The 26,306-nt window shown below is 42.1% G+C and overlaps 1 protein-coding gene across 1 annotated transcript in view; it reads left to right on the top strand.

Annotated features, from left to right (window-relative positions):
* Window positions 1–391: 391 nt before the first annotated feature.
* The window catches only part of TMEM164 (transmembrane protein 164), a 126,573-nt gene continuing 100,658 nt past the window's right edge, over window positions 392–26,306 (top strand). Inside the window, exon 1 of the mRNA XM_088482925.1 lies at window positions 392–1,170. Within this exon, the coding sequence (XP_088339051.1) occupies window positions 775–1,170 (396 nt within the window). The 5' untranslated portion in view covers window positions 392–774. The remainder of the gene's footprint in view (window positions 1,171–26,306) is intronic.

Here is a 26,306-nt window from a genome sequence, read left to right as displayed (position 1 = left end):
ATGTAACATGTTCTGTACATTGTATATATGAAAGGTTCATCATGTAACATGTTCTGTACATTGTATATATAGCAGGGTCTTGTAACATGTTCTGTACATTGTATATATAGCAGGGTCTTGTAAAATGTTCTGTACATATGAAAGGTTTATGTATTGTGACATGTTCTGTACATTGTATATATGAAAGGTTTATGTATTGTGACATGTTCTGTACATTGTATATATGAAAGGTTCATCATGTATTGTAACATGTTCTGTACATCGCTGAAACATATTTCTGAGGAAAGCAGTCCCAGTGATCGTGATGTCACCGGGGAAGGCGGGTTTTTGGAGGCGGATCTCAACCAATAGGAAGAGGCGTAGGTCCTGATTCGGGACCGTACACAGAGTACAGTGGGGAAATGCGCAGGAGCCCGTCTGCTGCTCATGGAGGAGAGTGCGTGGAGGAGGCTGACACAGGGCGCACTTACTAGGTACACCCTCCCCCTGGGGATGTTGCGGGCAGCGCTGTATGCGCACGCACGTTAGATATCTGTCTGTCTATAATACCATGTTACAGATGTCCTTCCCCCCTGTGTACATGCACACACAGACACACCCGTCCTCCTCTATACCGCAGTGACCCTGTGTACTAGTCACTGCTCACACCGGCGCTGGATACCCGCCGCACGTGTGGACATCACCGTATCCTCCTCCCTCCGCCATCTTCTCCCGTACCCCCTCCCGGGATGCTCCCCGCTCCCGCCCTGACTGACTGAGACACCCGTGCATTTGATGTTCCGCCAGGAAGGAGGCAGCGGAGGTGTGCTGCTGACTGAGGGAAGCATGTCCCGCTACTCGGACTGGCTGTACGGAGGGGTGGACCCCAGCCTGGCCGGCAATGGGGGCCCGGAGTGCGCGTCCTTCCTGCCGGCAGGGCAGCGCCTCAGCGAGACCTTGGTCCTGCTGCTGGTATCGCTGCTGGAAATTGGGCTTTCTCTGAGGCGTATCACCAGGGGGAAGCCGGGGGACGGGGACCTACCGGCAGCCGCTGCCCGTCCGGATAGCCTGGGCAAGAACCTGCTGTTGGTGGCGCTCTGCCTGACGTTTGGAGTGGAGGTCGGCTTTAAATTTGCCACCAAGACTGTCATTTACCTGCTGAACCCCTGTCATGTGGTCACCATGTTACAGGTAATGTTGATAATGCTGCACCCACACATCTCCCTGTCACTTACCTTCTGAACCCCTGGCATGTCTCCATGCTGCATGTAATGATGGTAATGCTGCACCCACACATCTCCCTGTCATTTACATACTGAGCCTCTGTCATGTCTCCATGCTGCATGTAATGATGGTAATGCACCCACACATTTCTCTGTCACTTACATACTGAACCCCTGTCATGTCTCCATGCTGCATGTAATGATGGTAATGCTGCACCCACACATCTCCCTGTCATTTACCTTCTGGCCCCTGTCATATGGTCACCATTTTACAGGTAATGATGGTAATAATGCTGCACCCACACATCTCCCTGTCATTTACCTGCTGAGCCCCTGTCATTTCACCATGCTGCATGTAATGATGGTAATGCTGCACCCACACATCTCCCTGTTATTTACATACTGAGCGCCTGTCATGTGGTCACCATGCTGCATGTAATGCTAATAATAATAATGCTGCACCCACACATCTCCCTGTCATTTACATATTGAGCCCCTGTCATGTGTTCACCATGCTACAGGTAATAATGCACCCACACATCTCCCTGTCATTTATCTGCTGAGCCCCTGTCATTTGATCCCCGTGATAATTCCTCCACACATCTCCCTGTCATGTCACCCACTGTCTTTAGTCACTTCAGTTGTAATTATTAGTCTGTGTGCAGAGAGCTTGTATTGCTTTATTAATTTCACTTTATGACCCATCTGCCATTGTATGCGTGTGGTGCAACAAGCAATTTGAAAACAGTGAACAATGCAGACTGGTAATAATGCAGATATACAGTTGGAGTTCTCTATTTTTGTAGATTATAAAGTGCACTATATTTCTGATCTCTATTGCTTGGAAAATTTATATTTACTGACCAGTCATCTGGTAAGCTTTAGAGCAGGCTTAGCCCTGCAACCTGTGCCCATGTAACTGTTGTGGACCTGCAGCCTGGCCAGCCAGCCAGAGCATACTGCAACTTGAGGTGTTGCCAACTTTTTCTTAGAGCAGAGGTTCTCAAACTACGCTATTACAATCCCGGTTTAAAGGATATCAATGATTGAGTCCAGATTATTAAATCAAATTGACTGAGGTACTAATTAAGTTACCTGTGCTCAAGCATGGATATCCTTAAAAAATGGACTGTAATGGCAGAGTTTGGGAACCTCTTTTTAGAGAAACAAATGCATTGATTTTGCTAGTAAATTAATGTGAAGTGGGACAAGAAGCATCACTAAAGCTGGGTACACACTTGCAGATACATTAGACAATCAATTGATTGGCCAATATATCGGGTGCCCATCAGCCAGTGTGTACCAGCGATATGTCTGTGAAAGACGTCGCTCAGACATATCTCTTCTGCTCTGCTGCACAGCTGATGCCTAATATATCTGCAGATATATTGGGGCATCGTGCTGTGTGTACGGACGGTCGTCCAACCGTCCAGACACTTGCAAGCCGCAAGGAGGGGCGCGACCCGCCCCCTCCAACACACAGAACACAGATGATTGTGGTTCATTGTGTATGAACAACCATCATTTTAAAATCATCTTGTCACTGTATAATTAGCAGTGTACAGAGTGGTAAAACAGTGCAAAGTGAAGTTAGTTGACACTTCTCATTGTGATGTCCGAGGCTTTTGTGTGTATATATTGGGGGGGAATTCAATTCAGCGCAATGATGAATAGCCGTGAGAGGGAACTCACGCAGCTGTTCAATGCGCAGTGTGCCTTGTTGGGAAGCAAGTAAGTCAGAGAATGCCGGTTCTTGCGACTTAACCTGGGTGTTAAGGCGCGGTAACCGGCATTCTCTGACTAAAGTGATGGGCGCGCGGCTGTTAGTGCCGCGCTAAGCTGGCAAACAGCTGCGTGCCTGGCACTTTTGTCGGATTACTCCTCGCATCCCCAGGGGGGTACGAGAAGAAATCCTTTGCCCGCCCAAACAGTGTGTTGTGTTGAACAGCTGCTGGAGCTCTCCCCCACAGCTATTCTACATCGCACTGAATTGAATTTCCCCCATAGATAGATGAAAATTCGGCGCCCCTTATAAAACCACTGAGTGGTATATAGGAGATGGGTAAACAAAAGGTACTTTAAACAGTGATTATTCAATGATAACCTTAATATACTCCCCTAATTTCAAAAGGGTGTCAGCTTTATCAAAAAAAAATGTGCCAGTTGGATTCTGTCACAGATAAAATGTATTAATAAGTGGATTTGATATAGAGCGCCTAAAAGTGCAAAGTGACTTATAAGAATAAAATAGATAATTGAATGTGTAATTCAACCACTTTTAAAATGCAAAAATAAAGTGTGTACGTGCAATAATAAGTGCAAGCTACATAGAAACAAGTAATAACGATGTAAAGTGTCATTAGTGCATAGTGGGTAATGCATATATAAAAAAAACTCACAATGATATGTTAATTACACTAAAGGTATACTATTTAAAAAAAGACAGCAGTACTGTACAATAAAGGTTTGCAAAGAGAAACATACACATGGACAATATAAATGGAATAAATATAGTCAACAATATAAATATATACATTTTTTTTTTAAATAATCGATGGAGAAAGCTTAAAGCAGCCAGGAAAAAATGTTTTGAGCTTCTCAGTTTTTTAGGAATTTCCAGGAAGGCAGGATAGCACTGTACCAACGCGTTTCGTCTGTCAATACTTCAAGGGGAAGAAGCCAGACAGGGGAACCCGTTCACCGGGCCCCCTGACCAATGCATTACCCCTGACTGCTAGTCAGCCCAGTCCGGGGATCCTTGGGAAGGAGGGGGTCCCCCTCTCCAGGGCACCCCAGGCCTGGGCTGATGGCTTTGGGCTGTCCCCGGCACCCATGGAGCGGTGGGAGCCAGGTTTATTGTGTTAAAGATGTGGTGCAAGTAAAGAGTTAAAATAGTCTTTTGTTGTAGAACTACTGCTCCCAGCAAGCCTACCCTGCATGCTGGTACGTGGAGAACCACAAGTACCTGCATGCAGGGCATTACGGGCCCTCTGGTACCTGTTGTTCCACTGCAAAATAAATATTAAAATAAAGACGAAACATACACACCGTGGAAGTACAAGTTTATTAAAACATACATGCACACTCACAATCACTCATACTCACCAAGTATCCCTGAAGCCATTCACATCCCCTTCTCCAAGTAGTAATCCACAGGTACCTGTAAAAAACAAAACAAAAAAAAAAATACCACACTCGCCTCTTCCTATGCGTGGATCACATCCTCTTCGTTCCATGTAGGCATCCCAAGTCTTGGCAAAACGAAAATACGCGGGACCCCTACTCTTTTTGTCCCCTGTATTTCCAAAACCATGGCGGCTCGTTTCATTTTTTTTTTTTTTTTTGAATCACAGATTCTAGCATTATGGATCTCCCTGATCTGTGCATGATCTAATGATATGCAAATCAATAGATCACACACGATAGATCTTGTGTCACATTGTGCTGCACATTGTGTCCTGGAGTGCAGGGGAGCTGTCGGGGGAGTTCAAGGGAAATGGTTAACGAGATCGTATTGTTGACTACATCGTTCTGTGTGTAATGGCCATTATAGTCCAGAAGATAATGTAAGAGTATGCTAACTGTCGTGCTTTTGCTTCTTGTCACTTGCGTCCATTTCATGCCTAAAGTACAATAGAGGGCTATGGGAATTATTCACTTAGTATCTAACATAGCGTTCAGCAAGTGCCTGTATGCGTTTTGACATTTTGCCAGAAGAACATCTTGTGTTCCTGTCATATGAGTGCGGAGGATGGCGCTTTCACTGGTCTGTTTAATAAATTGCAGGGTAAGGCTACTTATGTTTCAAAGCTTATCACGACGATAGGCGATTTTCTATCGCTGTAATGTACCAATAAAATCTTGCTGAGGCAGATGAGTAATACTGTGCACCTATGACGACTCTGGCCCAGAGCACAAAGGGGTTATTCAATTGTTTTTATGGGCGCCTGAAGGAGCAATTAATTTGTTGTTCCGATTGGGCGCTAATGCTGCCGGCACTCACATTTCTGGTCACAGCCTCCTGGGGTGTTGAGCAGAAATGTGCTAAAACTTTTGCTTTGGGCTGCCTAAAGGGCACTTTTCATGATGCACCAATTACCTTAGATGGGTTTAGCCGCTTTGCACGGCTAAACCCAGTGCTTTTGAGCACAAGCGCGATAATTGAGCCCCTAAAACAATTGAATTCCTCATTCGGGTGCCCATTAATTATGGTCACCCAAAAAATAGTTGAATCGCCCCCAAAAAGTGAACTTATCACTTTTGCTGGGCCAGTCTGAAGGGATATGCACAGTAGATCTGATAGCCCAGACTTGGCTTAAAAAACATAAGAGAAAACAAACCCTCTACTATTTTGTAAAAAAAAAAGAAAAATATATTCAAAAGAATAAAGCATTTTTTTTTTTTTTTTTTTAATTTTGTTTTTCTATTCTCATTATCCTGAGCTGTTGATTACAAAACAAGAATTCTTGTTAACTATACTTCCCCATGCTTAGCATGTGGAAGCTATTGCTTGTGAGACCCTGCCTACATTTTTGCCGTCAGTAATGTATGTATGTAATACTTGTTATAACACCTGTTCTCTCCTGAGGTAGAGGTCTATTTGTCAAAATATGAAAAATGAATGAAGTGTTGAGTTGCAAACAGTGAGGAATGTTGAGTATAGCTCTGTATTAAAGCTGTGACTACTACTATATATTAATGTATTTGGTGTGAATAGCCTCAGTGACCACAAACAGATGAAGAAATGTGTTTCCTTCTCCAAATGGCTTTGGATTTCTTCCTGTATTTTAGCTGCAAACTCTTGGATTTAGACTCGCCAGAACTGACCTAGGCTTTTTCATAAATCACCATCAGATTTGTAAGCAATGTTCACTATAAATGGTCACATTTTTAAACCAATCGTGAAAATGCAGAGGCATAATGGTTCCAGGTGGCAGACTTCTTAATAGAAAAGGAAACCTTAAAAAAGATGTAAGACTTCAGTATCAAATAAAAATAGCTTAAAGCAGCAATCCACTTAACCAGAGGTTCACAAACGCGATCCTCAAGGCCCCCAACAGCTCAGGTTTTAGAGATATCCATGTTTGAGCACAAGAGGTTAAATCAAATTGACTGAGGTACTTATTAAGTCATCTGTGATCAAGCATGGTTAGCTTTACAACCTGAACTGTTATGGTGCCTTAAGGACTGAGTTTGGGAACCGCTACACTTCACAATTGTCTTTTTCCTCTTTTAAAAAGCTCTTTCGGCGCTCTCAGCATCTCATGTATCCTGTTATGGCAAAGGAGGGAGAAGCTGGATCTGTGCAGTCAGAACTCCAAGGGGTGTTAAAGCAGGTATCCACTACTAGATATACAAACGAGAGCACGATTACGACATTGCAATCATGCTCTCGTTTGTATATCTAGGGATCTGCTTAGACTGAACGTTCACTCGTACAGTCTAGACAGATCAAGACACAGGTCTCGCTGCCGCCGGACATCTCTGCAATACACGGGAAGGCAAACAGTCACAGCCTGATGACGCTGGACACTCTCTCACATGTTGTAAGTGTCCAGCGTCATCAGGCTGTGACTGTTTGTTTCCTTTCCCGTGTATTGCACAGAGGTCTAGCGGCAGCAAGAGAACAGTAGGTGCTCTCTATTGCTCCCCGTACATGCCGAACCGGAAGAGATCGTCAGGTTGACCAGCATGTACGGGCAATGATAGATGGCAAAAACGACCAGCGGGCACGCGCATCGCTGGTTGTTGTCATTTACATGCCCGATTTGCGGGCTATTGCACGTTAACGACGTCGTTATCGTGCAATCGCCTGTCAAAATCGCCTAGTGGATACCCCCTTTTACAAAGCTTCCCTGCTGCCATGTGACTGTGATTGCTATGGCAATTCAAAATCATAAACCATTGATAGCAGCCTGATGGGAAAAAAAGCATCAGAAAATGGTAAATAACAGCATACATCTTATAAGCCTGCCAGTGACTTGCGTTTTCTCCCTACATGAGATTACTGCTTTAAATTCCAGATAGGTTTCTGTGTGTATCTATATTTACTATAACTATTTCTTTTGGGTTGCCTTTCTGTGCTAGACACAATACAGGGGGGTTTGAATTGCAGATTGTTAGCCATGGTGCTTACCGCGGGTACATAACCTCAAACTTTAATGCCTGGAGCTATTCAATTATTGCCATTTTTCTTCCGCGGTAAGCCCATGGCCAATGCGCGTTAACCCATAGAGTCTGGGTTAATTACATGGAGCTATGGGTTTAAGTTGTAAACAGTACACATAGACAAAACCTGTGTGCGCTCGCCAATCAGCTGCTGGTTAGAGGTTGTCAGCCTCTAAAGTATCAGCTAGAAATATTATCTAGGTATAACCAGCACTCATGAACCTATTAAAAAAACTAAGTGAGAAACAGATGTATAATCCTAAAATCACACATTTATTATAAATAATGAATTAGAGTAAAACTATATTCAAAATTAAAAAGGGATCCACAACAAAATGTCAATAGAAAAACATATAGCTTCACTGCTGGGAAGGCTCCCATGTGTTTCAGTCTCTGAATGGCATTTAGGACTTAGGGCTCTATTTACTACAATCTGCATTTGTAATGCAGATTGTAGTGTGATATTACCGACTGAATTTGCATTGCGAATGCAGCCAATATCACAGGGATTGAAGGTGCCCACACACATAGCGATATTTTACATGATCTAGCTGATTCCGACACATTGGAACGACAGATCGTGTAAAATATGGCCAAATCGTGAGTCCCCACTCACGATGCGATGTGCGTCCCCGCTGGTCGCACATCGCATCTTCAGATCTGCCGTGCAGTAGGGCAGATCTGACAATCTAGGACGCGATGCACTGTAAAAAGTCTGACTGCAGGAGAGATTGTTTGAAGATTGGACACCAAATCGTGTGCAGATCGTGTGGAGATCGTGTGCAGAGCTGCCGGGGAGAGTTTCAAGGGAAATCGTACACAAATCGTACACATCGGCTGATCGTGGGCAGATCGGTATGTGTGTGGGCACCTTTACTACAAATACCTTGCAGGGACAGAGATTGCAATAAAGCTCTGTCCCTGCGAATCCCCTCCGCACACTTATCACGGTATTTTTGCAAAAAAATATCGTGACAAGTGCCGTTGCATGTGGCCGACTGACTGTCAATAAGCCCTGCCCCCCGCGATCGCGGCCCCCCCTCTCCCTTAATTACACTTACCTGCAGTCATCGGTGCTTTGGTGATGTCCTCTGTGGCTTCGGTCAGCTGACGTCCCATACTGCACTGGGACTCAGTCAGGTGACGACCGGGCACCAGTGCAAGCTGGGAGACCAGCTGACCGGAGGGAGGACATCACGGGAGCCCCGATCACCGGTCCCTGGACGGAAGTAATTTTTTTTTTTTCTACAGTGTATCAGCGTGTGGTCTGTTTAGACCACACAGCTGATCACTGTGGCCAGCTCCGGGCTCTGCTCTGCCCGTTAGAGTGGAGCAGGAGTGCGGTAACCAGGGAAGACCATGGATAACGCCACCTCCAGGTGGCGTTATCATCACAGGGCTTTCCCCGGTATTTTATCACAAGTTATTTTTAATAACTTTGGCCAGATCACATTTCCCATTACAATTATGGGAAATGCTTTCTGCTTACTAAAAATAAGTGATAATTAGGGCTTGGAGTAGAATTTTATGAATTCTACTCCAATTGCCCTGTAGTAACTTTAGGTGATACTAAAATAATGTGCAAAGGGTGTGAAAAAACCCTTTTTCACTTTATTTTAGTAAAAATGTTAATAAATAGAGCCCTTAGTCATTTTGAAATGTTACAGAAGGAACAAACAGCAAATATTTACCAAGTGGTTATTGATATTTTAAGGCAGTCCCATTAGCGGTATTCCGCAAAGGCAAAATGAAGATGGGTATTCCACTTGTAGCTGTGTGTCCAACAATCTGGAGAAGCTGGAGGGACATTCTCCAGTGAAACGCATTAAGCCTATATTATAAAACGCATTTCTGGAGTAAGACTACCATATCAAAAGAAAATATCAATCGGTGGCAACACATTATTGGACTTTAATATCTTTTCTGTGGCTAACGATACCGTTTCATATCCAGATTGTTGGACACACAGCTACAATTGGAATACCCATCTTCATTTTGCCTTTGCGGAATACAGCTAATGGGACTGCCTTAAAACATCAACAGTAACCACTTGGTAAATATTTGCTGTTTGTTCCTTCTATAACATTTCAAAATGACCAAGTCCTAAATGCCATTCAGAGACTGAAACAAATGGGAGCCTTCCCAGCAGTGAACTTATGTTTTTCTATTGACATTTTTTTGTGGATCCCTTTTTAATTTTGAATATAGTTTTACTCTAATTCATTATTTATAATAAATGTGATTTTAGGATTATACATCTGTTTCTCACCTCGTTTTTTTTATAGGTTTATGAGCACTGTTATACCTATATTATATTTCTATGGGGTTAAGTGCTCATGTTCACACCTCAGGACAGTGCAAACAGAAACCCGTGGTAAATGCTGCCTGCGGGCTTACTGAAGGCTGCAATTGAATAGCCTGTACACTGCTATGGATCTGTGGTAAGCACAGCTTCTAAATTAATCTGCCCACATGAGCATGTATTACCATATGTTAAACTTATAATAAGCTAGATTTGCATTTGATACATGTGTAAATCTTCACTCAACAGTAGCAAGTTCACGTTACCGCAATTACATAGCAGGGAAAAATGGTGATAAAGTCTCTTTAGTTTCAAATAGAAACTTCTTTAATATATGATATTTATAGACTGATTGTAGGGTAGGTTTGTAAAGATACAGCTATGTGTAGAAAGTGAACATCCTGCAGTACAAGTAGCATACTGAGTGTATACTTTTTGTGGCTTAAAAGAATTGGAAACCATTTTGTCTTTGTGTTTGGCATATGGGCTTGTGTATGATTAAAGTAGATAATTGACCCACACAATTACTTATATGGCATGTACGATACTATTAACCATTCTTTTATATAGCTTGCATATATTGCGCAGAGCTTTACAGAAATCATTCACACCCTGCCCCAGTGGTGCTTAGAATCTATATTTGTTACCACATCATCTCACACATGTCAGAAGCCAATTAGCCTACCAGTATGTTTTGTGGACTGTTAATGGACACCCATGCAAACACAGGGAGAACATACAAACTACAAACAGATAGGGCCCTGGTTGGAATTAAGGTCATGAGCCCAATGATGTGAGGCAGCAATGCTAATCACTGTGCCACATATCCCAGTCTTCTGACCTTTGTTTTTCACATAATAACCGGGTGCAAAAACCATACAATAATTTATATTGAGAATAAATATAAAACACTGCCCCCAGTAAATAAGTCTAACACTACCTATTTAATATATACAAAGAATTGTAGGTGTTAAATAACCTGTGGGGGCGCAACAACCAAGGATCATAAAGAATTAAAATAATTTGATAAATTATAACATATTTATAAAAAAAAAAATTGTCACACATTACCTAAAAGCCGCATAATTAGAGAATACACATATAAAAAAAACATTTCCACCCCAAAATCCTCCACTTGTAAGTATAATTCGTCCACTTGATAGCACAAAAAAAGAAGACACAGCTGAAAGGATTTGCAGTCCATACTGCCTGTATATTAGAGTTCAATTAAATATCCTTAATGCTCACCTCCTTTTTATAGGTAAAATTTAAACATCAAGATGGTGGGTGAAGTGAGACAATTAGTAATTCTGGTTACGCTTCAGTGCAATGCTTCATTCATAAAATCTAGTGAAGTATGTGATAGAAATTCCGGGCAAAATGAATACACCTGTGACAGCTCAGTGTCAGATAGTAGTGCCAACTGATGCAGAGGTACAAGCCGTTCAAATGTCCTGGCAATATTTACCAGCAGTCACCTTTCAGATGTCAGCAGGTGATTCACTGGTCCTGGTGTGATAACACAGTGTGTCTCCTTCCCGCAGGTTAGAGGAAAGCTGCTCAGAGTGCAATCAGCTACTTTTGACAGTGCTGGAGCAAGGCAATGTCCTTAACAGCATGGTCAGCCTTAAAGCATGGTGAGGGATTTTTCACTTGTTCCGCTTCAGAGTTAGGAATAAAATGATGATACTTGCTTTGCTGTATTTTTCCATAAAACATTTTGGGGCCGATTCAATTCAGCGGGAATTGAATAGCGCAGAGAGGGAGCACCCGGAGCTATCCAATTCAGCGTGCTGTTTAGTCCGTCTAATGATTTTGCCTTCATCCACTAGGGGACACTGGAATCTCAGTACAGTGGGGTATAGATGTGGGATAACTGGGAGCTGGCACTTTAATAAATTTGAATAGTAGCTAGCTCCTCCCCCTCTATACCCCTCTACAGGTCAGTCTTAATTTTGTGCCAAGGGAGCTGGTCATATACAAGAGCTCTCTGCTACAAAAATCAATGGATCCTTGATCAGCATGAGAATCAGACGGGCAGTTCACTGCCCCTGCCTGTCTGCTTCGTTGGAGCTGCCGAGAGACCTCACCGCCGCTGCTTGCAGCATGCGCTGGGGTCTTTAGCTACAGAGACCACTGTCTCTGGGGCGTAGCCAGATGCGCTGCCTGCGGCGTTCGTCAAGCTCCCCCCATTATCAAGCCCGCTGCCTGCAGCATTTGGCAGCAGAAGGTTAGTGACTCCTGGCACTCTGAGTAGCAGGGTGACCAGGAGGAAATGACAGGCGGGCATTAAAAGCACTAAGCAGCAGCGCTGAAAGGTGCCAGAATGGAGGGGGTGTAGCCTAACACGCAGTTCTGCTCCTGCCTCCCAGCATCCCAGCGCTTCCAGAAGGAGGCTGGTGGCCATTTTACAACACAAGGCTGCTGACACACGCAGAGGAAGAGACCTGTCTGCCCAGATTGTGCCTGCACAGTGGGGATAGACTTGTGAAGACCAGGTCGGACTGTGTTTACACAGTGATTCCAGCATTATATTGTGTTAATAGCGTTGGTCTCTGAAGCAGCGCTGGTTGGGCGGGGTTGAAGGCATAATCTCCCTCTATGCCCTTATCTCTTCTTCAAACAGTCTCTCTGTGTGTTTTTCTGTATCGCTACTTTTCTCTGTGTCTGTGTGCAGTGAAGTGGTAGAATGTCATCTAAGGGATCTAAGGCTGCACAAAAAACTTTCTCCTGTAAGAATTGTGCAGAAAAGTATACACAGGGACTATCATCCAGTTCCCTGTTGTGTGAGAAGTGTGTTTCAGAGACAGACTGCAGCATCAACACAAAACTCATGGACTGATAAAATTACATCAGTCATGTCTCAAACGTCTGAAGAGCTAGAAGCTTCTCGCAGGAAGAGAAAGGTCTGCCTTCTCTGAACCAGACTGGGCACGGCCTTTAGCCAGGTCTGTTGAAGGGCTCACTAGGGTTATGTCAGCCCAGGTTCCTCCTGTGGCATCGTCCTCTAGTGTCCCTGCCAGGAGTCTAATACTCTTATGTGGGTATTATCCGGAAGAGGACGACATGCCTGATACGCAGGAAGGGGAGGTACAGGAACCTATAAAGGAACAGGCGCCAGAGGAAGCGGAGCCTGTATATCAGGGGGTAGAGACCCTGATTGCAGCAATACGCCAGGTGTTACATGTTGAGGACAGGGATCCTGTAGAGGTTAGGCCGTCTATCTTTAATAAAAAGCAAAGACTGGCAGCCTCCTTTCCAGTGTCTGAGGAATTGGACGAGATCCTTACCTCAGCATGGAAACACCCTGATAAAGTTTCAGATTTCAAGAAAGCTTTTTATCATACTATCCCTTTCCTGCTGAAAGCAGGCATTTATGCGAAACGCCTCCTTCAGTGGACCCTTCAGTGTCACATCTGGCAAAAAAGACAGACAGTGCTCCCTGATCCAGGAACATTGTCTTTAAAGGAGCCTTCTGACAGGAAGTTAGAAACTTCCTTGAAGTCAATGTACACTGTAGCAGGGGTGTCTCTTTGACCCGCATTAGTCAACTGTTGGGTCAACAAGGCGGTGGAAGCATGGGCTGCGCAGCTCCGGCAGAGGATCTGGTTCCTTTAGAAGAACAAATTGCAGAGTCTGCGGCTTTTCTTGGAGAGGCTTCTAAGGATATATGTAGTCTTTCCTCTAGATCCTCGGCCTTGGCTGTCTCAGCACGCAGAGCCCTGTGGCTGCGAAAATGGCAGACGGATGCGGAATCCAAGAGAGCCGTGGAAGCGCATTCACAGGAGAAGCTCTGTTTGGGACGGAACTGGATAAGTGGATATCTCAAACCACAGGTGGTAAGTCCACTTATCTCCCATCTGCTGCTCCTTCCCCCAGGAAGCCATTTGCCAGACCGTCCTTTCGTATTCCAGGGAGATTCAGGGGCCGTGGCAGAGGCGCTCCCACTATCTCTCGTGGTTCCAGAGGCAGGGGTAGAGCCACTGCATCCTCCTCCCAGCAGGATAAGGCTTCAGTTAAGCCTCCAGCATGACTGGCTCCCTTCTCTCCTGGGGGACCCCCAGGGTGGGAGCTCGCCTTTGCAATTTCAAAGAAGTTTGGATCAAGTTTTGCCAGGACGCGTAGGTCTGGGACATCATTATTCAGAGGTTGAAGCTGGATTTTCACGTCCGACCTCCTCGTTTTTTCACAACCGATTTGCCGGCATCTGTGGACTAACGGGTTGTTATACAGGAGGCAATAAAGCTACTGTCTTCTCGAGTAATAGTGCATTTCCCTATCCACCTGCAAGGTCAAGGTTTTTGTGGTTCCCAAGCCAGACTGCTCTGTGAGACCCATTCTGAACTTGAAACCGCTCAATCCTTATTTGCGGAATTTCAAGTTCAAGATGGAGTCCCTGCAATCCGTCATTGCAGGGCTAGAGAGGGGCGAATTTCTTGTAACTGTAGACATAAAGGATGCTTATCTCCACATACCCATTTGGCCTCCTCATCAGGCATTCCTTTGGTTCGCAGTGCGGGCCTCTCATTTTCAATACCAGGCCTTACCTTTTGGTCTTTCATCAGCACCAGTAGTGTTCACGAAGGTCATGGCAGCAATGATGGCCATTCGGATACAAGGGGTTACTATCGTCCCTTACTTGGACTACCTACTCCTCAAGGCTCCTTCAGTCTCAATTACTGCAGGACATCCGGGTAACACAGAGTCTACTGTTGCAAAACGGATGGATCCTGAATTACCAAAAATCTCATCTGCAGCCTACACAGCGTCTGCCTTTCCTAGGGATGATTTTGGATACAGTAGAGCAGAAGGTATATCATCCACAGGAAAAAGTCACCTCCATCCAACACATGGTGCGATTGATACTACGACATTGAAGGGTGTCAGTGCACCTGTGTATTCGCCTTCTGGGAAAGATGGTTGCGTCCTTCGAGTCCATCCAATACGGGAGGTTCCATGCCCGTCCTTTCCAACTGGACCTCCTCTCTCAGTGGTCAGGGTCCCACCTCTTCCTTCACCAGCGAGTTCAGCTGTCACCTAGGACTCTGACATCTCTCCTTTGGTGGCTGAATTCCTGTCACCTATTAGCAGGCAAGAGGTTTGAGAGGATGGAGGCAGTGACTCAGGGAAGCCACTTTCAGGGCCGCTGTACTGCCCATAAACATTCTGGAGCTAAGGGTCGTGTTCTATGCTCTTCAGGTGGTATATCCTCTGATGGCCTGGCCCTTCAACAGAGTTCAATCTGACAACGCAACGGCTGTGGCGTACATCAACAAACAGGGCGGTACCAAGAGTCGGTCCGCCATGAGAGAGGTAAGCCGCATTCTTCTCTGGGAAGAGGAATATGCGGTAGCGATATCAGCAATTTTTATACCAGGGGTAGAAAATTGGGAGGCCAATTACCTCCGTCAACAGGACATTCATACGGGAGAGTGGATGCTCAATCCACAGGTCTTCCAACAACTGATTCAGCGTTTCTCTCCCTCAGGTAGATGTTATGGCGTCGAGAACCATCAACTGCCACGTTACTGCTCCAGGACAAGAGATCCACAGGCAGTGGCGGTGGATGTACTTAACAGCTCCTTGGCAGTTTTAGTTTGTCTACCTGTTTTCACCACTCCCACTCCTTCCTTGTCTGCGGCAAAGAATTAAACGAGAAAGGGTAAAGGTTCTGTTGGTGGCTGCAGACTGACCCAGACGGGCGTGGTATTCCAACCTACGTCTTCTACTGATAGACGACCCGTGGCCTCTTCCTCTGCAAGAAGATCTACTGCAACAGGGTCCGTTTATTTCTCAGGGCTTAAAGCGGCTTCGTTTCACGGCATGGCTGTTGAAAGGGCTATCTTAAGAAAGAAGGGTATCCCTTCCAGGGTGATTCCTACTATGTTAAGGGCTAGAAAGGAAGTTGCCTCTAAGCACTATCATCGTATATGGAAGGCATATGTCGCTTGGTGTGAACGCAAGGGTGCACCTGCGTCAGAATTCAACTTGGCCAGGCTGCTTCATTTTTTACAGGCTAGTTTATCAGCAGGTCTTCGTCTGGGATCTTTAAAAATTCAAGTATCGGTTTTGTCGATTTTCCTTTCAAAAGCGACTAGCATATTACCAGATGTTCAGACTTTTCTACAGGGGTTGTCAGATTACAACCTCCATTTCTACCTCCTACGGCCCCATGGGATTTGGATTTGGTCCTCTCTTTTCTCCAATCTTCCCTATTTGAACCTTTCCATGATAAAAATTTTAATTCCACAGTCTGTAAAGTGGTTCTCCTGTTGGCACTCGCATCTGCTAGGTGTGTGTCTGAGCTAGGGGCGCTTTCTTGTCGTCTGCCTTACCTAATTTTTCATGAAGATAGGGCAGAGCTACGCACGCAGTTATAATTTTTGCCTAAGGTAGTGTCTGTGTTTCACATCAACCGATCGTGGTTACGGTGTTTAAAGAGGATTCTCCGGTATTTATGTTGATAGGATGGCATCCCTCCGGAAGTCGGATACGCTGTTTGTTCGATATATGGCGCGGTCGGGCTGTCCGGCTTCTAAGGCTATTATTTCTAGATGGATTCGTCTGACAATCAGACAAGCCTGTCTGGCTGCATCAAAGCAACCACCTACTTCCATCACAGCGCATTCTACATGCTCGATGGGTCCTTCGTGGGTGGCTACCCGCGGGGTTTCCCTGACCCAGATTTGTCGAGCGGCCACTTGGTTGGGCCGGCATACTTTTACAAAGTTTTACCGGTTTGACACGTTTTCGGCATCTGCTTCACAGTATGGCCGTGCTGTTTTGCAGGCTTCTCAACCCTCTCTCGCCCGGGATGTGAGCTCTGGGACGTCTCCACTGTACTGATACTCCAGTGTCCCCTAGTGGATGAAGGAGGATTTTGGTATTTACCGTTAAATCCCTTTCTCAATTCCACAGGGGACACTGGACGCCCACCCGGCGCTGTTCCACCTGCATTTGTTATTGTTCTGCCAGGTTTGGACAGTCAGTTTTTTTTCTTCAAGGTCTGTTTGCATATTTGCTTGTTGTTTATCTATGTTCTACTTCTCTTCTCCTCTATTATTCTATTTCCAGCTCTCCTCTGGCACAGTTTATTAAGACTGACCTGTAGAGGGGTATAGAGGGGGAGGAGCTAGCTACTATTCAAATTTATTAAAGTGCCAGTTCCCGGTAATCCCACATCTATACCCCACTGTACTGAGACTCCAGTGTCCCCTGTGGAATCGGAGAAAGGGATTTAACGGAAAGTACAAAAATCCTGTTTTCTTCTCGCACCCTCCCTCCTGTGCCGCCTGCAAGGCTGTTTTCCGACTTAGAGCGGCGCTAAACACCCAACTTCCGTCGCTAGGACCGGTATTCTCAGACTTGGCTGCTTCCTGATGCAGTAAACATCAGTGTATTGAATAGCTCTGGGAGCTCCCTCTCGGCACTCTTTAACTCCCAATGAATTGAATTGCCCCCTTTGTTTGCATCGGTAATGGAATGCTTATACCGTATATACTCGAGTATAAGTCAACCCGAATATAAGCCGAGGTACCTACTTTTACCACAAAAAACTGGGAAAACATATTGACTCGAGTATAAGCCTAGGGTGGGAAATGGCAGCAGCTGGTAGTGCCCCCAGTAGTAATTCCCCCTAGTAGTGCCCCCTGTAGTAATTCCCCCTGGTTGTGCCCCCAGTGGTAATCCCCCCTTTCAGTGCCTCCAGTAGTAATCCCCCCCCACCCCCCCAAAGTAGAGAGATTCGTAATAAAAAAAAAAAATCACTTACCTGAAACTCCCGCTCCTGGTCCCTCAGCTTATACTCGAGTATATACGGTATGTGGGTCTTATTTATTATATACATACAAAAAAGTTCAACTCAAACTTAACAATATAATTTCCAAAAATACCAAAATTAATGATGTGAAATCATTGCTCAATCTGGTTTATGTTTCTGCTAATTTCATGGGATGAATAAACTGCTCTATGAATATTTGGCTGTGAGAATGACTAATGCAAGATAGAGGCAGCCGTGCATGTCCAGTCAGTGCGACTGCACACGTGCAGTGACCCCGACAGCATTCCGGGCACATCGCAGGGACGGGCTCATTTCTGAGCCCCTGTCCTTGCGTGAGTCGGATGATGCATCATGGCTTGATCATGGCATTTTACAATGCGATCATGGGTGGTAATGTCATGCCCAGATCACATTGCAAATGCGATCATTCATAAATGCGCCCCTTATTATCTTTGGATTCCAGTAACTCTTTATTCAATAGACTTTACCATCTCATGTTTAACAGTGTGTGTTTGAGGTGTGTTCTGAGAACATAAAGAAGGGATTTTATTTTGGCATATGCCTTTTCACATAGTGAAATAAAGAAATCTATTGTTGCATGTTTACTTGTATAATATAATTTTCCTACCCCATTGTATGGAGTGTGGTTTTCGTTTACATTCTGTCAGTAGTGTGTGTGTCATTTCTTAACTGTTTACATGTGATTTCATAATGGAGAACTGACAGGTTATACAATGCTGTGCAGTTAGATTTTATTTCGCCATGCAAATGGGGCGTGATGTACCAGCATAGTCATTGCACAGTTCTTATCCACACTGCTTAAACTAGCAGCAACCCAACAATACATGTTGCAATGTTCTCAGCGTATAGTGTGCATGTGGACTGCTATCGCATCATGTATGGAGCCCCAAAAGGACATCACTTTCAGATATTGTTCGCTATTAATATATGGAGACTCATTATAGCTTCTTTCTTATTTTCTTGGACTGTGGACTTTTTCTGCTTATTTCAGCTGATATGTTTTACACATGTAACCCTGATTCTACATCTCACATGGGGTACATGCAAGGGCCTGAACGTATGAAGTGTCTAAACCTTCTGGTTGTATTTGGCGTTAATTCTGATCAATGCACCTCAGAGCTGGTGCTCAACTACACTATTTATCCAGACAAATCGTGCCGTAGAACGATCTTTACTCACTGATGTTATTAACGCAGGATGTGCTACTATTTTTTACACTAGGGCAATTCTCCAGAAAGTGAACATAAACTACAAAAAAATAAGTTTTACTAATCAGCAATTTGTTTTTATTCAATGTACACATTCCAAAGTATAAGAAACTACTTAGAGGTAAATCTAAGCTAAGCTACATTTTATAACAAAGCTTTCACAGCACACTGTGCTGTAAATTGCAACTGTTTGGAATTACCTTATCTTTGTTCACTCTACCCAATATGCAGTATTTTCAAATTTAAATATGAAATCTGCCATATAGCTTAAAAAACTGACTGTCATTTTGCACATTATTGCCATGACCACAGCAGCTTGAGAACGGGGTCCGGAGGGATCCAGAAACGTTGCTATTACGCTGTGTAAATGAACTGGATGTACTAATGGAGGTACAAACTTGTACCTATTAAAACTTTTTTCACTGGTAGTGCCGTGCATGGACTTGTATTTTAAACAGCACGAGCACACCAAGTTGCACTAACAGCTAAGAAGTGCCGGATTATTGGAACATATATATATATATATATCTAGAGATATATATATATATATATATATCTACAGATATATATGTGTATATGTATGTGTGTGTGTGTGTGTATGTATATATATGTGTATATATATATATATATATATATAGTATGCACACATATATATATCACACCCACACACATATGCCCTTATCAAAACTGGCATCATGGGGGAGGAGGAGGAGCTGAGGCTGGGGCTGGCTGCCCGATCACTGCTGGCCACAGTGATCGGGTCACAGCAACAGCTGCGGCTACATGAGCCGTGGCTGCTGCTTCAATGGCAGTGCGGGGGAGGGGGGGTTGCCGACGGTGCCCCCATATAACTAAGAGGATTGTATTTGGGAGGACTTTTATCCCAAGTATGTTAACTCATATTGGTTTTAGCAAATACATATTTTCTGTTTTGAGAGATCACTTTGTTTCTCACAGTGCAAACTGCTGATATTATATGGCAATTTAATATATGCATTTATCACTATTCCAAGGTGTGCTATTCTTCACCTAGCATATGTGCTAAAACCAATATGAGTTAACATACTTGGGATATAAGTCCTCCAAAACACAATCCACTTAGTGATAAAGTCTGTGTCTCCATATAACTATCAGCAATGTCTATATATGTGTACTGATATTTAATTACAATATATCCCTCACTCATCTACAGGGGACACAGATTTCAAAGCTGCTGGATTATCCTAATAAATCATCTCTCTTAGTTATCATAGTGTGGTTTCTTACAATATACAATTGTTTCTGACCGACTATCATTTATGTATATGTCGATCACAACAGAGATCTAATTAAAAACTACTATAGTTGGCCAGATATGTACTGTATGAAGTAATCATATGTGCCTCCCTGTAGATTGAATTAGGGTTAATTAGAATGTTCATTACCCTTAACAGGAGCTGATTACTCATTGAATTTTATCAATAATAAATAATAATACTCATTTACACTTCAAAGGACGTTTATATTGTTTTTTTCTGTCCTTAGTAGATTTCTATGTTATATCTACACATCACTCTCTGGGGAGAACTTCCTTTTAAAGGTGTATATTAAACGTTAAGTTTTATTCACACTAATCATTCCATCATCATCCATATATAAACAATTATCTGTCATAATAGTGCCCCTACAAAGGCATATTTGTCCTTTTCCTCTGCTACTTGCAGAAAGTACTTTTATATGTGTTTAGCACAAACCTTTAGGGTGCACCACCAACTTGGAGTCATCCAAAAATTTTTTTTATTGTGATGAACCATGATGTTGGTATCAATTATGTAATAGCAATTTTCCATTCATTTCAATTGTATTACTAGTGCGTACTCACAACTTTGTCATATAAGGTAGAAAACTTATAAAGGTTTCTTTATCTTCTTAACTCATATATGATCTCATAAAGGCTCCCAAAAATAAGAAAGATACTGGATATGGTGTAATAGGTTTTAACAGAAAAGTTTATTTAAAACATTAGAAAAAAATCTCAAAAGTGGGGGTTTAGCCTCCGTACCAAATAGCTGATAAACAGCATTCACAAAGGTATGTACACCAACAAAACAATGAAACCCGGGTATTCCACCGTGATGAATACATACAAAGGATCCAGCCTCAGGTACTATGGAAAAACCTCCACCGGCACTCCTCTTGACATGTTTCGACACCCCTGGATGTCTTTTTCATAGTGGAGTGCATAGATGTAAAATGGGACTTTAAATGCCCCAATACCGGAAGTGCGGTACCGGAAGTCCAACTCTGTGTTATAAACGGAGAAAAATAATAACTGTAACTAACCTTAAATAGAATATATCAGACCTTGCTCCACAGCCCAGTTCGTCAGCCGCGCTCTCCGATAGCAGGGAGAACAGCGGCGCACTGCCCATGTAGAGGCCTGTTTTATAGAACACAGATCTCAATAAAGTTTATTGAGATCACGTGATCGCGGCTGAACGGGTCATGTGATCGGGGTTTAGAATACTTTGGGGAGAATAAACTGGGTTACATAGTATTTAATAGGTTGCTATGTAAACAACCCTTAGAAACAACTATGATTGGTTGTAGAATAAACCTCAGTAGAAAACCCGAGTGACACCCTCACATATCTCAAATTACATTCAATAGATTTGACAATAAATATATTGATAATATACATAAAAAATACATGGAATATTATAAAACATATAATGCAAAACCTATATATATACCTACTAAAATCCATTAGACAATCCTAAATAAATGAATAAATATTTCATATAATAATTAAATAAAATAATAATAAAAAAACTAAAGAACCACTTAACCTCAAAAAAATTATTTAAACCTGCGGGTTTTAAGGTATTTAGATCATATGCATCTCATTTCTTGTTGGGCTAAATGCAAATCTTTATTATTAGACCTCCAATTATCCTTAACTAAAGAGATGTCACAAAAGCGTACAATGCTTTTTGAGCGAACTGTCATGTTTAGTCTTTAAAATGTGCTGAGAACGGGTGGTTTTCTGACCCTTTTAGAATATTCCTTGCATGTTTTGCCCATCTTATTTTTAATGCTCTTTTCATTTTGCCAACATATACCATCTTGCAAGAACACTTAATGGCGTATATGGCATACTGTGTATGGCATGTGATTAAATCCGTGATCTTATAATTTTTTCCTTGAGTTTGAAATTCAGGTATTTTGGACATACCACTAGGGCAAGCTTTGCATAGTTTACATTCACCACACCTGTAAAAGCCTTTATTTCTAGGAAAAAATCTATTTCTGTCCATTGGCACAACACTAGATACTAATCGATTTTTAAAGGTAGGTGCATGTCTGTATATAAATTTGGGTTGAACAGGTAAAACTTTTTCTAAGCTTTCATCCTTAAGAAGAATATTCCAGTTTCTTTTAATACCCTCAACACTCTTATATTGTGTATTGAAGGTAGTGCAAAAGGACATAGTATACTTATTAGCCTGTAAATCTTTAACATTATCCTTGAGTAATTCTCTCCTATCCATTTCCACTACATCTTTCACCGTCTGGTTAAGAGAGTCTGCTTTATAACCCTTCTGAATAAATTTATTAGCCATTGCTTTGGCTTGTTTACAAAAAACATTTGGATCTGAACAGTTCTGGCGTAGCCTCCTTTTAGGTACTCAGTCTAACCACTGTGGTAGATTATTACTTTTCCTAGCTATGTAGGTATTGGAATCAGTGGGTTTATTGTAATTATATGTGGCAATCTGTCCATCAATGATCTCAATAGTTAAATCTAAAAAAATCACCTTAATATCACTAACATAGGTAAGCTGAATGTTGAGGGTGTTAGAATTAAGATAATCGCAGAAACTCTCCAAAATGGATCTATCCCCTCTCCAGATAAACAAAATGTCATCTATATATCTCCAACAATGCACCAGGTTCGCGCTCCAGTCATGCTCACTCCAGACGTGGGACTCCTCCCACCTTGACATCAACAAATTAGCATAACTGGGCGCGAACCTGGTGCCCATGGCTGTACCAACATTTTGTAAAAAGAAATGACCATCAAAATTAAAATAATTATTATGCAAAATGAAGGTGTTCCATTCAACAAGAAATCTGCATAATTGAATGTCCAAAACTGTAGATTTTAAAGTTTTTTTTCAATCGCTTCTATACCGTCTAAATGAGAAATTATGGTGTAAAGAGAGGACACGTCTGCTGTGACGAAGAACATGTTCTCCTCCCAACACACAGTTTCTAATTTATTTAGAATATCTTTGGTGTCTTTTAAATGACTTTTCTTTACACACCAAAGGTTGCAAATAGTGGTCAATATTTGCAGACAAATTGGCAGCAATGGCATTAGTCCCTGCCACTATTGGACGCCCTGGTGATGAATGCTATTTTTATGCATTTTGGGGAGTAAATATAACACAGGGACAGAATATTCTTCATTGATTAAAAAATCTGAAATTTCTTTTGAGATAACACCCAAATTCAAATACTGATGAATAAAAGTCTTGAATGCATAAAAGATGTTGAGATGGATCACTTTTAAGAGTCTTATGTGATTCCATTACGGAGTTGTCTATACCCTTCCTTAATATAGCTAGATTTATTCAGAATCACCAATCCTCCCCATTATCTGCTTGTTTGATTATGATATCCTGATTTTGTTGTAGAATTTTTAAAGCAGATCTTTCTTCTGGGGTAATATTATTTTAAAATTTATGACCAGGATTATTTTTAATGTTATCTATATCATGGATATCATTTTTGTAGAAAGCTTCTACAAAGCAACCCTTGGAAAAAGGTATTAAAAACTGATTTTTTTTCTTAAACGTGGTATTAGGAACCACTTTATTTATTGCTTCAACTCCAAAAAACCTCTTTATTGACAACTTCAGAATAAATTTTTGTAGATCAATAAAAAGATCAAAATAATTAATATTGTTTGAAGGTGCAAACTTAAGGCCTTTAGACAACACTGCATTTTCAATGTCACTCAAAACATAATTACTCAAATTAAAAATCTTAATAGTGCCCTGTCCCGTGCATCACTGTGAAAGGCAACATTTTCATACTGTACTGATAATAATCATCACAAAACAAAACCACCACAGCTCATTTTTGTAGTCTGAATATGTAACTAAAATCCATGAGCAAATTAAGATAATTGTTTATATTTGCTCTAAAATAGAGAAACAAAAGTATCCTGTGCATCGCACACCTCAAACTAAATCTGGAAAGTAGTAATACCCTCTTGAATTTGCAACTTCTGGAGGCTATATCTTTCTTACAATGTTGTCCTGGGTCTAAAACACCTTATCCTCCTGTGTTGGCCATTTCCACTGTTTAGTTCTACTGTGCTGAATCATTAATGAAACTTCAACTTCAGATCCAATAACCCGTGTCTCCTCCCCAGGATACTGCTATCCATTGTAAGTTACAAACAATCAGTTTCTTTTCACTTTCATTTTTAGTGACTTGAAACTGAAATTCATTATTGGATGATACTGCATTTAAATACACCTGTACTTCTTTGCTTGTTGTGCATTTAATTCCAAGTAACTTGGATATTCCTGGAATACTTATTGCATATTTCCAGATCTCATCATTACATGGAATGTCTTTTTCACCAATGTATAGGACTCTTGCGGCCGGCATCAGTGACTTCACAAGTTCTGCAAAATCGTGAGCAGATTGCACAATAGGTGCACAGCAGACACTGCTGAGGACTTCCTGCACAAATCGGGAATCTCAGCGTTACAGCAGGGCAACCCACTGGGCGCAGCTCAGCAGCTGTCAGTGGGCGGAGTTACAGAGCAGAGACCATTAGAAATTGACCAGACAGCTCAGTCGTCTGACTGAGATGAGCAATAACTAGTCTGAGCGGGCCAGGGGGCGGTGCCGGCAGACAGTTTTATTCCATGTAGGGTGGATGGAACTTCGGCCAGCCAGTTTGAGAACCTGTGGGCCTATTTACAATGGAGGGCCTGGAACTACAGCTCCATCCACCGGCCATGGTAGAAACAAGTAATTTGACTATTATGTTTTGAACCAAGCATAAAATTGCCCAAATCATTGTTCGAAAATGCTAAACACAGCCTTCAAGACTGGAAAACACGTAATAATTCACACAAGTCCCGTGCATCACTTGGTTTAAAACAAAAAAAAAATCACAATATCATAGTTGTTTAATTTAATTTATACCAAAGCAATCTCTGAAGTATATTTAAATAGAAAATGCATTTAACAAGCATGTACCCTCACACTTCACAGAATTATTCATTACATTCTGTTATTATTTTCTATGAGTCCCGTGCATCACATGCTTTTAGATTTGTTTTCCATTTAAACTGGTCTGTTAAGTTTTCATATAACAACTATTTCTTAATTGCCTAGTAGCAATGCCTTACCCTAATAACTGAAGACCCACTAATATCTTGGTATTTTGGCGAAGTTTGTCGTTTGAAATTGTGTAGCTGTCCCGTGCATCACCAGAAGAATTACCCACTAGTGAATTGCATATAAGCTTTTATGTCCCTAAAACACATTGCTTCTTTTATCGACTACCCCCTGCCTTTGCTGTTCGTGTTTGCTAGCAGTGTAACAGTGATCTAATTGCATATCACTTTTCAGAGTGCATTTTGGTGTTTTGATCATGTTTAACTAAGGGTTGGGTGATATATCAGTCCCATGTAATACCGTGGTATGAAATACCAGTCCCATGTAATCCTGTGGTAGCAGAGAATAACAGTATGATGGTATCATGTCCCACCCACCAAAAAATAAATAAAACCCATCCTCTGTTCACTAGCTGAGGATTCAAATGCTCACAGCTAGGTCAAGACAGAAGTAGGTTTATGCATGTGAAATCAATAACTTTGGTGTTTGAGTGTTCAGGAGATCAAATCCATCATAAAATGTAGGCTTTCAAGTAAAAAAAAAAAAAGTTTCAGATTTCTTTTGCTGTGCCTATAAATTCATGATTGTTACCTTAAAAGCCTACCTTTATTTTTAAGGAAAACAATAGGTATTTAAGGCAAAATCCTCAGTCTAGTAGTAGTGAAATCAGTATGATTAAAACCTGTGTAAAGTGATCAGAGTATTAGGCGAGATATATTGGTGAGACGGGTGTATTGCAATCTGTCAGGTATGTGTAGGAATGGTTGAGTAATTGGTTGCGTTATGCCTGTGCTCCTTCTACAGGATGTTTATCTTGATACACATCATTTTTGCAATAGATTTCTTAATGTTGTTACAGTGATGGAATATTTATTATTGCACAAACCTAGTTTACTGTGGGTAACCCAGTACTAGTGGATAAACCACTCTAAATGCTAGTAACAAATGCACTTGTGTTAAAATAAATAAATAAATAAAAATCCACACTTATTTTGCAGAGCTGTATCTCAAGGGACTCATGATACGAACAAATGTCATATGACATTTGAATATGTAAAGATGACCCAAATGAGGCTTTCATTTAAGAAATGGTGTGGTTTATACTACATACTAATGATAGCGTATGAGCAATTGTAGTTATTGGTAAGGATAGAAGCTATGACAATAGGCAAGTTGATACACGAGGTAGGTACATAGATACACGAGCACTTTCTGGCTCC

The sequence above is a fragment of the Taudactylus pleione genome, unplaced genomic scaffold (genome assembly GCF_031769625.1).
Source record: "Taudactylus pleione unplaced genomic scaffold, aTauple2 ptg000296l, whole genome shotgun sequence".
Classification (NCBI taxonomy): Eukaryota; Metazoa; Chordata; class Amphibia; order Anura; family Myobatrachidae; genus Taudactylus; species Taudactylus pleione.
The sequence above is the reverse complement of the archived record's forward strand: the minus strand, read 5'-3'. Positions and strand labels throughout refer to the sequence as shown.